Source organism: Meleagris gallopavo, chromosome 1 (genome assembly GCF_000146605.3).
Source record: "Meleagris gallopavo isolate NT-WF06-2002-E0010 breed Aviagen turkey brand Nicholas breeding stock chromosome 1, Turkey_5.1, whole genome shotgun sequence".
NCBI classification, from domain to species: Eukaryota; Metazoa; Chordata; class Aves; order Galliformes; family Phasianidae; genus Meleagris; species Meleagris gallopavo.
In genome coordinates this window covers 115,821,783-115,837,628 of record NC_015011.2, presented here as the reverse complement: position 1 = coordinate 115,837,628, position 15,846 = coordinate 115,821,783, and the positions used below count along the sequence as shown (strand labels likewise).

The 15,846-nt window shown below is 37.8% G+C and overlaps 1 protein-coding gene across 1 annotated transcript in view; it reads right to left on the bottom strand.

Moving 5' to 3' along the window:
• Positions 1-250: 250 nt before the first annotated feature.
• The window catches only part of SH3KBP1 (SH3 domain containing kinase binding protein 1), a 32,575-nt gene continuing 16,979 nt past the window's right edge, over positions 251-15,846 (bottom strand). The window contains exons 3-7 of the mRNA XM_031557015.1: positions 14,506-14,557; positions 10,891-10,971; positions 8,187-8,349; positions 3,746-3,831; positions 251-405 (exon numbers count right to left, since the gene is read on the bottom strand). Of these exons, the coding sequence (XP_031412875.1) occupies positions 266-405; positions 3,746-3,831; positions 8,187-8,349; positions 10,891-10,971; positions 14,506-14,557 (522 nt within the window). The 3' untranslated portion in view covers positions 251-265. The remainder of the gene's footprint in view (positions 406-3,745; positions 3,832-8,186; positions 8,350-10,890; positions 10,972-14,505; positions 14,558-15,846) is intronic.

Genomic DNA, 15,846 nt, shown 5'->3' with positions numbered 1-15,846 from the left:
TGTGATGACATCATCTGCCTGTAAGAGCATATTAATGAAATCACAGCATTGACAAACAGTGTATGCATACTGTACTCTTCACTTACATAACTGAATTTTCTTACTCGAAAATAAAATGTACTATCATGATTTCTCATTTCATTGCAATGGTGCAAGACTTTCTGTCACAGTACATTCCATTTCTACTCTGAATTAAAAAAATATGTAACTGCTAAGTACACATCAGCCATTCAACGAAGTATTTATGTTTGTTACACACTGTCAACTAAAGCAAACACAGGACAGGAAGGAAATGGAAAATAAAAGGCCTTACCCTCATGAAATGAAGAAGAATTACCCATGGCAAAGAGATGAGAATAGGAAAAGCTGGATGAAATATGTGTGGAAAGTAAAGTAAAGGCATCACTGAAAACAGGGAGAAAGAAAACAAAAGAAGTGAGGAGGAATAGGGAATGGTTCCTCTTAAATATTATATTCTGAGGGCTAGTTTTCCAGTGGCTTTTGATAAGGAATGCAGAAAGAAGCAAAGGCATGAACAACAGTAGTAATAGCTGCCATTACGTTTACAATCAGCAGCAACATTGCTAACCAGGTCTTGCCTTTGTCAATACAGCTTGCAAAATCATAATCAAGGCTGTATTATCATCAAAAAATTCAAATGTCAAGTCAGAATTCAGTAAAACATGCCAGTGAAACCAAGCCATGCACTAGCATCTGCATAAAAATAACCTCTCATAAATGCAACTGACAGAACGTTATGTGCAGTATTACACATCACCTTAGCCTTGCTCAAGCAACTGTGGCCTTCTCAAGTAAAGCTGAGTGAGAATGTATCTAAATGTGATTTAGACTGACCCACTGACAACAAAACTTCTAGGGATTTGATATTTCTTAGAAAACAGTAAGGTAACTTTCCCAGAGCAAGCAGTGTTTAGCCACTGATCTGGAATGGGGGATGTAGACAAGTTTTGAACCTACATTCTTCAGTTCCCCTCTGCATATTGTTTCTCAGCTGCTAGTTATATTATCGTCTTTGTTGTTGCTCTTCGCTTACTTACTTGGATTTTGAGAGATGACATATGGAAGGACACCATATGTTCTCACCCTTCCTCCTTTAGGAGGGCTTTTAAACAGCTATAGGATGTGCTGGGAAAGTGACAGCCATTGCCTAATAACCTCACTGTGACAAAGAAGCCAAGAAGCACTGCTATATTCATCTGCAGACCACAGCTCACCCTTAATATCAAGCACAAGCATGATACAGGATGAGGCAACTTGCAGCTAAACACTGCTTTCACTCACTTCCTCTACGAAAGCTGAAGGCGTTTTGGAACTGTATCTGTATTCATGAAGAAATAGCACCCCTGTCACCAGAATGGGCATATATCTGAGCAACTGTGAAGGCCATTTAACTTCAGTCTTCTGCAAAGGCTGCAGCTAAGTCTGACCATGTCTGTCACGTAGGTCCCCTCTAATTAATTGTGTGAAATTGGATTAATGAAAAGACATACAACCATTAAATTTAACCAGATCCAATTTGACTGGAAGGATGAACCTGAGAGAAACAGGCTGCCTTTACCACAAAGTGAGTGAGTGGGGACTGGGCAACCAGTAACACATATCACAGCCAGCTATTACCTGGACTCACAGTGCCTTATCCACTGCTGCTTAGGAAAATACTGGACACCATATACAGTCATTCATTGTTTTTACTTATTACTCATTTAGCCAAAAGACTGCACCAACCCTCTGTTTTCTTGGAAATAAATTAAAAATCTAGCATATTTATCATAAATCTTCGCAATTACAGTGGCCTGCAGACTGTCCTTTCCTCAAAGTAAAAGACGTTAACACACTGTAAATTGTTTTGGCTTATCGAGTTTTAATTTATTGCTCTATCCTCTCTTAAAAAGTTATTTCTTCAGCAATATTTTATCAGGAGCCATCAAAAACCTCCTGAAAATTCATATGAGTTATGACCTTCAGGTCAACTTTTATTCCAGAATCATCGCTTTTTTTTTCTTTTTCTTTTTTAATAAGTTGTCTAACATGCTAGGATGACATGACTTGCCCTTGTAAATGCCAGTCTGGTTTGACCCCTATCAAGTTATACCTATCTAAGTATTCACACTATTCTATCCTTCGGCTCAATAGGTTTCCCCGATAAGTGGTAACAGGAGGTCACAAGCTAAGCCCTTTGAAACTTGTGGTATATGTGGTTTGGTTTATAGACTCCTGTTGGCTCCTATTCTCCATTGAAAAACAAACAACTTAGTTCCTGAAATGAACAAAACCCATAATAAATTAAATTTTCTGCCTACTCTTTTATAGGTTGTTCAAAACCATAAAATAAAACAAAGCACTCTATGCTTTTATCCTGATATAAATTCCAAAGAAACTAGTACGAGAATTATAAGAGTTTACTTTCATCACACAGTTATTTGCTATTTGCAATCAATCAGCTCTTTCTTTCAAGAATGTAAAGGCCTGCTGGCTTTGAAGCAAATTTATAAACAGGGCTAGTAAGCATTAAATGGCAGAATGTGACTGCATTTCCACACCATTCTTTCATATTAATATCTACAATAAAAAATATTCACGCAATTTATCTCAAACTTCTATCTTTCCATGTTTAGTATAAAGAAAAATAAAAAAATGCACACTACTTGGTTTTATGGAATAATGTTACTATCATAAACCATAGCAACAGCAGGAGATTAAGAAAAAACAGACATATGGATGTTGGAATGCTCATAAGTATGAAATTAATTTAGCATTTTATTTTTACATTTCAAGTACAAATCACAACTTTGAGCTATGCCTGCAAGTATGAAGAGAAGGCAGGTTTGGCAGTTGAAAAGTTACTATTTTATGAAATGGTCACTAGTAAAGCAGTTTGTGTATAAACCTCCACACCAAAATAACATTTAATGCTGCCAGCGGAAGGTAGCAATGCTTACGCATTCAAGGTACCCTGCTTCTGCCTTTTACAAGATGGGTTTTCTCACAGCACAGCTGTGACTGCGGAGAGCGACAGCAGCAGCTGTCACTGTTGGATTTCTCAGTGGAGGTGAAGATGGCTGTCACGGGCTTTGCTTACAGCCCTGGGACAGGAGGAGAGCACCTTGTTTTGCAGTGCCACTTACTGCAGCACTCTCCTCTGCAAACATCTCCTGCACAGAAACTTCAGAAAGAAGGAGGGCGAGAGAAGATGGAAAAATAGCCTATGTTTACTGCTTTCAAGGTGACTTCTTGATTAAACTGTTTGTGTTGTAATTGTTTTAAACAGAAATTTAGACTTCTCTTTATCAGCGTTTTCAGTAGAATTGATTCAGATCGGCATGAATTTGACCTCTATTCCTTTATACTGGAAAATGCAAAGATTGCATTAAAAGCTCCGTTTTGCAGCATTAAAAATATGGCAAAACTAACATTACATCTGTGAAACAAATCTGACATCCTTGGCCTTTTCACTTGTTTAAGTTTTAAAAAACAACAGCAGTTCTCCTACTCAGAATAGCTCACTGTTTCATGTTTCTATTTGTGTTCTTTAACAGAAAAAAAAACAAACAAAACCTTTTAAAGTACATCAGAAATGATAATTCTGCAACTAAAAATTGACATAAATCACTCACATTCATTGCCAAATTCTCAGTCTGCTTTTTGGATCATAACAAAGTCTCTAAAAAGTAGAGACCTGCACCATAAATTTCTTAGGCAAACTATAAAAAGCTCTATAACTTACCGATGTCATTGCTTCTTTCAGAGGAGTCTTTTTCCAGTGCACTGGATACCGAACTCCCCACTAATTCCACTTTTGGACTATCACTCCTACATTTGGATCAAGAAGAGGACAGATTTTATTGGAGTTTGTGCACAGGTTACAGTAAATTGATAACTAACGTGCAGTTACTACCGAGAGAGGGAAATATTCTTCCCTTGTAGCAGCAGAGTAGCAGCAATGTGTCAGAGAGAGCAATCTCCAGTAAGCAAACATACCGTATGGATTAACCTTATCTCATTTCTCCTCAACACCTGTCAAAAACGCCTATTTTAGACACCGCAGTGTCTAAATAATTCTCCAAATGTTCACAGCATCTCAACGTGAAGGAAATCTAAGGGCAAAGGGACAGCCTTCAATATCTTATTTGTAACTGCTTGTAATTAATTAGCTTGAGTAAATGACAGTGATGGGCTATCCAGAGCACTGCAGACAGGGAGAACCTTCACAGAAGCGTTACGTGTCCCAGCAGCTCCTACTCATAAATGTAGCTTCTCCAACAAAAAGAGACTGTCATTTATTTTTGCACATTACTTATGAGACTAGACTATGAAAATGGTTTTCACAGATCCAATGAAACAAGATCACCTACTGTGCCTGAGAACGTCTTTGGAATAGACAAGCGTTGAGAGCTGTGATACCTTATGGATATGAACCTTATAGAAATTCTGAAATCAAATGGGAGATCAAACATAAGCAATGAGGTTATTCTTTCTACTCCCCCCACAGCTACTAAGTCTACTAAAATAATCTGACTATTGAAACAATTAAGAAAAAAAGGGCCAGTAGTAGGTGAGCAGCACAGCATTGCACAGGTCTCACAGACAAGTCCCTGAAGTATTTTCCATGATAACAATGGTTCAGTTAATGCAGTAAATTGTATTTAACATTACTATAAGGTCGCAAATATCTTATTTTTTTCTCCACAGTAACTATTCCCAGCATAGCATTAAAATGATTAAGATGAATTAAGGTACTGGAATTATGGGTAAAAATACTGATCATCCCTGGAACGACCCAGGCAGATGTGCATTCATACGAACAGCAATTGAAAGGAAAATACAGATGAACTCCTAATAGTCTGATGTCAGAATGGCCTGAACCTCCACTCGTGACAGTAGCACATGAGTGAAACAGAAGGCAGCTAGAAACCTTATTTCAGAATCCAGGAAGGCAGTGGTAGATAAAGATTCTAAACATTTGTCTCAGATTAAATGAATCTAATTAAACAAAATAGATGGTACAGACAGTTTATGATCTGAAAAAACCCCACCCTTGTTCGACACAACCATCAATTTGGCAGGTTGTCTGCAACAGGGAGGAAGCAATACATTCCTGGAATCACAAATTAATTGCTGAGATGATAAAATAATGTGATCAATTATTTTTCCTATCTTTTGGTTTTTCACCTATCAAAAAATGCATATGTATATATAAATATATAAGAAACAACATAGTTTCTTGGCTCACACAACAATGAGCATCTGACTGCCTACTCTGTTTTGCACACGTGTATTTCTCAGTCAATTGAGAGCAACATGTGAGTCAGAAGCACTTTCCTAAAAATGGGTGAGCACTCTTTTGGAGGAGATTCTTAATATGTTGTGACTCAGGGCTAAAAATCACAGCATTTACCATTTGAATAGTGATGATGGCAAGATACATGACATCACCAAAAAAAAACCAAACAAATCCACTCCACTGACAAAAAAAATCAACAGGCCTATTATGCTAATCTGCACCCATATGAATACAAAAGCCATTTATTTTTGGACACAGCATCTCCCTCTCTCTGCTCGTGCCCATGCAGACAGGCTGTCAGCTTGATGGGACAGCTGATGAGTCTTGAAAGAAAGCCCACACTAATAGAAGTCCCCTTGCAAAGTGATTAATTGCCATCTGGAGCAACTCCCTGACCCATATGGCTGAATGTCTGCACGAATGCTGGTGCTAACATAAGGGAGGTGCAAGAATGGGCTGCCAGGAAATGGAACCTGCCCCTTTCAGCAGCAGAGACTCAACATTGGTTTGGACTAGTAGTGAAAATGCACTTGGTGTAGGTCTTTAGGGCTTGCCTTCTCGGGAGAATTGACTGATTCATCACTAAACTGTGTAATCGCATGTACATCTAAATAAGCTGTGAAACCTTTGCAGCCAACTGACAGCTATTCTCTGTCTCACATGGTTTTTGTCTCTCTATTGCCCTTGAAGTCCTAATCTTCCTTGAAGGAAGAAAAATAACGTTTAAAATGAAAAACAATTATTACTACAAAAAGCCAGTGAGATGCATGAGACTGAAGGCACTTGGAACAGAAAAAACCACTATTTTGCTAACCTGCAGCAATGGTAATCTCATGGGAATCACTTTATAAATCTACAGCACCTTTCCCCACTAGGTTCAGCAAAAATTCTGCTGGTTCTATTTTTATTCTAATCACCTTAGGTCTTTCAGATTCAGAAACAGATACCACAGTGCCTGAACATTTTTTTACTGTCTTATTAAACTGAATTGACTTAACACGCCTTTATTAAAGTGCCTTTCATCTGGAGTTTCACATTTCTTTTTTATTCTGTTAACTTTCCGTCCTCATTCTACAAAACACCCTTGTCAGTTAAAGATTACTAGGCAGAACAGCTGTATGAGATAAATTCATTAATTTGAATTAGCTGATAAAGCAATTCATAGTGAAAACGTTAGCACTATGACCATCGGAATAGCATCATCATCACTCTAAAAATCATTTCTTCTTCTACTGTTTTAATCTAACTACTTTAAAAAGCAAAACTCTTTCAGATATAAAATTTTAAATATTTTTTAAATAAAGGGAATGAAGTATTTTTCTCTGTGCTAGAAACAGCAGTGTTTGGATAATTAACAAAACTGGATTGCAGTTAGATCTGCTGTTTCACTTAGTTAACCAGAAATCTGAAATATCTTTAAAAGTACACAGTTTGTTTAATAACAATTTTGTAGTTAGAAAATGGGAAAACAGAAGAGAAATAAATCACCCACCCACAACTCTAGGTAAAATAATACTTAAAATCTTCCATGAAAAAGACAGAAGAAAATAATAACTGCCTTGTTAGTTATCTAGCCAGTGAAAAGTATGGTAGGGTATGTACTGGTCTTGTCAGTAACATATCACAGCTAAATCTAAAGGCCATAGCAAGCACTTGCTTTTTCAAGCACGGCCAAGAAGCCAGCAGGTCTGGGCTACACTGTGGAAAACCTGGGCAATCATGTCCGGAGCCAAGGAGTCCAACAGAAGCTGTGGTAGCAGTACATGGCTGGTAGTGAATGTTCTCAGAGACACACAGCCAAAGCACTTCAATGAGATGAAACCAGCAGCACAAGGCAGGCATCAGCTCTTTATTTTACGTGTCTCAGATTTCATGCTGAGAGCACTCGTTTAGTGAAGCATATGTAAAAGAACGAGGGGAATCGATGCCTAGGATTTTTATTTTATTCCACTCTACCCTCCACTCTATTCTGGTAGTTAATCCGCTGTCAATATTCCACTAATTCCACTAGTTCTATGGCAGCAAATTATTCTAACAGTTCAATAGTAAAATTATTTCTATGTCTACAGTACTATTTCTGCAAGGCATGCAGTTTGCCAAATTTACACAACTGCTTTTTTCCTGGTTTTCACCTATTTCTACTTACTTTGCATAAAGAAATTCTGCAGTGCACAGTCAAGAATCTAACGACTATCAAGTAGCCATCTAGACACAATTAGAATTATAGGTGGGGCCTTTTAGTTCTACCTCAGCTTTTTCCAGTGTGAGCAGAGATGTGTTCACAAGCCTAGTTTTCCAGTGCTCCTTAAAGGCTGTAACCACCTCTGATAAGGAGCATCATGTAACTACAGAACAACAACCAACATCAGAGATTAAATCACTTGACAGCAGAATTCTGCAGTAGCATCAACTTAAAGGACATTCTGATAAGACACATGTAGCATGCTAAAAATTGATCTACAATGATCAAGGGAAACAGACTGAAACCAAGCTGGCAGTGCTTGACACGTCTAACACCGTTCCTCACTCAGTATACAATCCAAGCTTTGGCACTGATTTAATGCTCTGGCTAAAATGGAATAATTTAGGCAGACTAAGTAAATCAACAGCAGCAGAACACAGTGATGTAGATGTTTCTCATGTATTCTGCAGTGCAGGCTATGACATTTCTGTTTCACTACATTCATCAGTGGAGATGAACTCGTAATGACCAGGCTAAAACTGATGTTCTTGAGGAGATGGTTACGATGCAGCCAGATAATTAGTAAAATTATTTATTAACATTGTTTTTCTTTGCAAACTGTGGCATTAACTACAAAAGCTAAATTCTATACAGGTGATTTTTCTTTAATTCCAGAAGCACTGGACAGAAGAAGAACAATACCTTGCATGAGTCGCAGGCACAACTGGTCTTTCTGGCCTTCTCGGAGGCAAGGTACCAGGTCTGTTCACAGGGTTTGCTTTGGGTGGCCGTGGTTTCTTCGGAGGTATAGCAGGAACTGAAGGCTTCTGCAACTCTAACTGTTTTTGCTCTCTCTCTGATCTTTCTTTAAATCAATTATTTCCAGAGAAAAAAAACACAGGCTGTTAAGTGGAATTCATTTGCACTAACACGTCTATAATTGAACAGTAATAATTCAAGTGTAGATATATCATATACAAGGAATAATCCTATTTTCTTTCCATTTCTGTCCTAAATCATTCTTTACTTAAAATGTTTGCCACAAACCAGTCTGCGCTTCTTGAATATTCTGAACGTAATTCCTCATGGCTGAAATGTGTATGCAGTATCTGAATGTGAATGGCATTTTTTATTTTAGTAACTCATTGGTTTCAGAGCGTATGTGAAAAATAAGAGCAACAAGAAATTACATATCATGTGCAACAATTTTCCCTGAGTGCAATTCATATTAAATGCTTATAAAACCAATATTAAGTTAGAAGGTCAGAAAGATAATAATTCTGGATTTTCTATTGAACAAACAAGAGAAATAGGATTTCTGGGGGGGGAAAAAATAATGTTCCATTTAATCACAGTTAAATGAAAATACAAGCATTAAAATTCAGACATATTGGGCAGGATGTAAAACCCCAGATATTTTATTTAAACTTAAGCAGACATATTCTGACTTTTTCAGCTTCCCAGTTCAAACCTAGATCACATGCAGCACAGATTGTTAGGAGGTGCCACAGCACTAAGACTCAATGCCAACCATACAATGTATGTCAAACATATTACACACTAATAACTGTTGAAAAGAATATGCTCTAAATTCACAATGCAAAACAAACACAGAAGAAACTTAACATATTTGCCACAGCATAGGAAATCTGATTCTTCTTGAGGATAAGGCAAAACTTTCACTCCCAGTATCCTTCTGTGTCTATAATGTAAATATTATTAAGTCTTTGTATACACCTGAGAGGTATTAAGAATATAAAAGTGTTTCTTGATGGGCTCTATGTGTCAGTCCAACAGAAACTTCTCTTTTCTGGAAATGCTAGTAGAAATACTGAAATAAAATTTTAGCATAATGCAATTGTGTGTGTTTATCTGATACAGAAACAGCATTTGGACACCTAGGGATCAATTTATTATTGCGCTTTTTAAGTTATCCAAACGCTATCCACTGTATGAATGAATGGGGTAGGAATATACATTGGACTACTGTGTAATCTTACGGAGACATAAAAGTATGTGGTATCTCCAGTGTCCAATACGGATTCAGATTTGATTTGGAACAGTTCAGTATGTGATTGTTATTCACAGGCACATATCCCTTTTTCAGTACACTTTTCGTTGACAACAGTTATTGGGTCCTCTGTAACACCCAAGCATTATACTGTGTAATGTTTACAAATTTATTCCTATGACTATTTATATTGCGTAGGTGTCTAAGGTTCTAAACTGTGTATTAGAGATGGGCTAAGCAGTGCACCAGCATGCAGTGCAAAGGAAGTTTCCCATGCTCACCCATATTGTCAAACTAAACAATTTCCATCAGTCCCCGGCATTTCAGAAATGTAGGCATGATTCCCATTGCCTCTTTTCAACATTTAGAAAAGTTACAGATATTCATGCCCCGGAACAGCAACATATTCAAATCTCCACCATTTTGACATTTGGCTTTGTTAATCCAAAATGGAAAGCAAAGGGATTTTCTCCTAAGATAACCACAAGAAATAATGCATATAACCAGAAATAAAGCTATGCAGACAGAAGTGCTAAAACATCTGTCAGATTGCTAAGAATGTTTGTACAGAAACAGCTCTTGGTGCAAAGTCTGAATGTTCTGGCACTAAGTTATAACTGCATGTTATATAGTTAGTCATGCTCATACATGTGCCTGACTGCAAATTCAAACACTTTGAAGAAACCCATAATTAAACCTGTCTGTACAATCTAACAGTCCACTTAAACATATGAAATGACATCATCTTCAATTAGACAATCAATATAACTATTTTCCCAAACTACTCAGAACACACCATGAACTTATACTGAAACTATAAAAGGTTTCATTCACTTGTCACTGCTCTGTGTGGTACTATACCTCATTTCTTGCAGTGTTTTAATCTTGGCTTTGAAGACTTTTATTTTACTTCTTCATAGGCTTGCCTATGACATTTGTGGCTCTGATAATGGAATGATTCATAAGCGTTAATGACTGTATCTCTGTGGTGCATAAAAGCAGGGTTGATGGTTTTCAACTAGAGAACCAATGCATACAAAAGTTAAGAAAAAATACGCACTGATATGAGGTATCATGCTTGATTGAGGACCTGGGTTTTACTGAGCACGTAGCTTTAGAAACTATTTTTTGTAGTGAGAGCATATCTCCCTTGGGCTTCAGCTGAGGCTGCAATCACTTAACACCTCTGGATTGGTGCAACTGAAAACTCTGAATTTAGCTCAGAAATACTAGTGCGATCTTTTCCAAAATGCATATAATCAGAGATCTATCAGTGTGGAAATAAACAAACTAACAATATACTTAATGCAAACTATCTGTTGTGGGGCTAGGAAACGAGGACGTGCATCAGCCCTGTCTCTCTGTGGAGAGAAAGCAGGAGAGCACATTTCATACCTTTTTCTTCTGTTCGATTAGGAAGACACTCTGGCCTTTCAGGAGGCACCTTTTTGACTTCTTGTTTTCGATCTGTGGTACCTGTCAAAGAATGGAGAATTTAGAATTGTGACCAAGCCAAAAAGCCACCACATAAGGCCACACAAGATACAATTTTGCAATTTCTAAGGCTTTTTACAATCTCCTACTTTGAACATTTCTTGCTAAAACTGAACATAAATCTAATTTCATGTATTTGCTTACACAATTACAGACACAATTACAGATTTTTGAATGTGGACAGATATTTTAACAGTCTTTTACTTTTCTAAATATACTGAAGCAAAGAGCAATTCAACAGTGAGGAAAATCACTAAGATTAAACCAACTAATTGGGCATTTCTGCCAAGAAGATGCTTAACACGCATATAAAGTTTTATTTTACATTAAGTTAAAAAAACCTGTTCTATTGTACCTCCAACACTAGCTGTTCACTACCACACATTAGAAGAATGGGAATACAGTACCAACAGTATTCTGCATGACTATTTTATGTGACAGCTTTTGGCCTAGAGGTGTAAGCCTCTGCCTTTTTCTGCCTCTGTGTTAGAGACCCTGACACACTGCCTTCTGTTGCTATAAGGAGCATGAGAACTGGTGGCAGCAACAACGGGAAGACTTTGCAAAAATTTCCTGGCACATGCAAGCTGCAACCTTCCAGTCCCCATATTATAAGTAATATTTTATTGGATATTGGCTCCACTGCATTGGCTAACCACTGGGTGCTAATACCATTTCAACTTAGCGGTGTTGAAAATCGCTTTAGGTAACACTCTTAGTATTTCAATAAAAATAGCAGTAATGACATCCAAGAAATGTAGAGGAGGCAGGGCAGGGAACACAAGGTGGTTTTTTTTTGCCTCTGTCTGTTCAGTTCTAAGTAGTTCTCAAGTAAATTTACATTTTCTGAATGTACGGTCGCAATTCTCTGCTGCAGCTGGTTCCCAGAAACCAGTACTCATCAGTGCAAATTGCAATCAGTGGTGATTATAGGCCATTGTTTCTTTATGTAACTGCACTGTTGGATGAGCAACACTTGTATAACCTATCACATCAAAAAACCAAAATAACACTGATTTGCCATAAAACTACATCGCTCCTGAGAGGAAGAACTCTTGATAGAAACCAACTCAAGCATTTCTAAACAAAGTGCTAAGCTTCGTTATGAGCTAAGCACAAGTCAACTTCTTGATAATCTTGTACATAGTAGTGGGTTCAAGGAAAAAAATGTCACAAGCCCAAGTTATTAATTACAAGTAAGATTAATGTTCATCATTAACACACAGAAGGACATTCTCTGGTAGTATCTAAACAATGGATATACAAGCACTTATGGCTCCCAGGCTCAGGTGTGCTCCCTGCTTGGGTTGTGACCCTGTTTTAATCAGCTCCCAGGCTACATGACCCTGATTAAGCTGCCTAGAGATGGTGACGTAGTGGAAATTCTAGAAAACTCCACACAAGTTCCCAGGGACACTCTTCAGTTTAGGTACAAGTTCCTTGTACTAGAAAGACCAATTCTATTTCTCTGCAATAGTTTATCCTCTGCATCAGAGTGTATTTATATTTACTTATTTAGATTGCAACTGATAGTTCAGTCAGATATTATGACTGGTTACTATGCAGAAACCTTAGTGGAAATTATCAACAGGAAAGCCTGATGTGAGGATGTGGTAAAGCACTATCGTCTTGGTAAAGTGATTATCTGATAAAGCGATAGCAGAGGATGATTTCCACCTCTCAATGCATGTCAGAAGAAAGCCATGTGCATAATCTGTCAGGACTAGTCAAAGGTGGGGTATGAAAACAAAGAACAGCAGCAGCCTTGGTTACTCTCTCCATTTTTACTTCTGAAAAGAGGCACATTGTGGTAACGTGGCTAATGTGCCAGATGTCAACATGTAAAAACAGTTCAAATAAACATTTAAATACTCAAATCAAGCAACTATCAAACTTTGTATTAAGTAAAATATTTAATTTTAAGTTAAACATTTAAATAAGTTTGTATATGTACAATAAATTTAAAGGATTACCCCCTAATTTTACATCAGAGACATGAGACGAGTAAAAATTGAAATAAATATAACTGTTTACAAAGCTTTTCCAAAACTTGCATCAGGCTGTAACTTTCTCACGCATCTTTAATATGCAGCCACCACTAGATGGCGAAGTTACACTGCTCTCCCTCAACACATTTCGATCAATGATCTTGAAACCAAATCTATGTTTTTTGGTGTCTCCAGACCGTGTTAGCAGCAAACCATGGTTGCCGATACGCAAACCAAATATTTATTGTTGTGATTCTCTAGTCAAAGAACAGTCAAAGAACATCATTTAAATTGTAACCTATAGGTTCTCAACAAATTATACTCTGGTGTAAGTTGTTTATTCTATTAATGTACCAAAGCTGAAGGAGAAGGAAATTTACTTCTGAAAGCACTGAGAGTGGGAACAGACCACTGTGACAGCAAAAAAGATCCATTGTGTTTCTTTTGTTTTTTCTAACATTCACCAACAGTGGGGAAAGTGGTGGAGCCACTGCAGACCTCTAAGGCACTGGGGTTAAGGGATTAGGGAATTCCAGCCATAATTATAGTTCCACCACAACTGCAACACCAGTGAAAACTCCGAGAGCGCCTCATGCCTCGTGATTTGTGATTTAACAGGAATGGAATAGAAATGCAGTTTCTGAGGTCGGAGTTGTCGAGTGTGTAGATATTTCAACTGTCTTTGAGCTCCACAGAAAAAAAATCATGCAGATCTAAGAAATCATGCAGATTTTTGTATTGAGAAGTTGTTTTAAAACCACAAATAAAAGTGGATTCAACTCTCAATATTTAGACACAATTCAGCCTATCATATCTCAAAAACAGCTTTACTAACACTCACACCTATGGAAAACATAATCAGCACCTTCATACATTTGCAACACAATTATCTACATGGCCAGATTTAAGATAATTCCCTTCACTTTTATGTTTATCAAGTATTATAAAACGAGGATCTAATGATTATTAGTATTATAAAACGAGGCATAGAACCTGGAGACAGACAGCTGGCTCCAGTATTCATGCAGATCTGCAATACCTAGACTGCAACTTTGATGGGATCACTGAATTACAGCCAGGTTCTCTAATACTGTCTTACGTATGGAAAAGATCTCCTTAGAATAGACCAAGTCTGTAGGTAAAAGAGAAGATGGTTTCCTACTGCATGCAGTATTAGGCTCCAACATTTTTTGTCTCTACTGCAGACAAGCACACTATGAACTCCAGTCAAGAACGGAACGGAATTTCTAGTAACTAAAGTATCATGCTTGCTAACGATTAACAAGGGACAAAATACATTATTTTTAAATGGTGCAGATGGTTGCCTGCAACACATTTAAAAAACACATCACAGTCTTTTGGGGTTACCTCATCTTTTTACAATCTGATTCTGATTATTAGTTGTTGTCTGTACACTTCCCGCATATCAATTTTGATACAGATGAATTCTTTCTACATTTGAATACATTTACTTAGATTGAGATGTCCTCACTCAAGTATGAGCTGCACAGTATCAGCTATAACTTACCTAGTCCTTGTTTGACAACAGGAGCTGATGGAGGTGGTGGTTTCTTCGGTCTCTAAAATTTAGTAACAGAAAAAGTCACTTCAAAATGTCTGTGAACCTCATTCACTCAAAGGCTGGATATAATCATACACGGCTTAGCATTAAGACTCACAAATACAGAGAATACAGATCTGTCACAGACTTCCCTGAAATGACTTCATAAAATGAACTTTAAGACAGAAAATATCCATAACAAATGAAATACCATCTTTCTACTTTGGCAATTGAAACGTCCTGCTGAAGGGAAAAAACAGTTGTTTAGGTTCCAGATCAGAGAAAAGTATGACCTTCGGTTTACTGAAGAAACCTATTCCTGAGCTCACTACCTGAACCACCATCTGCATTCACTTTTTCTCTACACTTAGTTTGTTTTCTTCTTGTCCAACCAGTCCCAGTTTCCTCTCTGGGGTTTCAATTGTAGTCTGTTTCCACCACTTTCTTGGTTATCTTATCCAGCCACAGAATCTTGCAATTTCTCCTTGCTTCTCTATGTTTCCTGAGCAGGAAGTGCTCCTTCCCACTATCTCCTCCTCTGATTTTAGTCTGCCTTTTCAAAGCAATACATTTCCCTCATCTGCTTCCAGTCGAAGCAACTTTGTTTAATGAGCCATTTGTTCTGCTCTGCGGTGTATCAAAATGATTGTTTTAGTTTCAATTAGGAGCAAACTTTGCAGTGAAACTCTCCCTTGCCCATCTCCTCTGACTGTACTTTCGTTCCCCTCAGAGAAAAGTTTCAGGGAACATGGCTGGAGTCTTTTCAGTGAGAACTACCCAAAAGAGATGCTAAAGGTGATCACCTCACGTATTCCAACCACTGATGTTAGGACGGTCAATGGGACTGGACCTGAATTAGTCCGGAATAAAACAGCAAAGTGGTGTTGAATCATCAGCACCAGCCATTTCTCTTCACCATCATTATGAGCTAGTCCTCCCATTGGTGGTGGCTGGGGCTGGGCAGCGAGCACTGGGAGAAATGGCCACATGGGGGAAAGGAATGGAAGGGAAAACTGGGAATGTGGAGATGGTGAAAGATCCCAGGCTTTTGTTCAACAAGCAGAACTACTGCAACTCATATTGTTTCAGACCATGGGATGGAATCCAAGGTTTCTGGATCGTATCAGAAAATACCTGGCAAAACCACTGGAAAAGCATCCATTTCCTTCCATTTTAACTCTGATTCAAGCAAAGAAAGGCAGTCTATAGTTCTAACAGACACACGGACTGATCTGAGCCATTTCTAAAATCAACAAAATTTCCTTTTCCACTTCTAAAGAAAATCTAGCTACAATTTCTAAGTGCCTG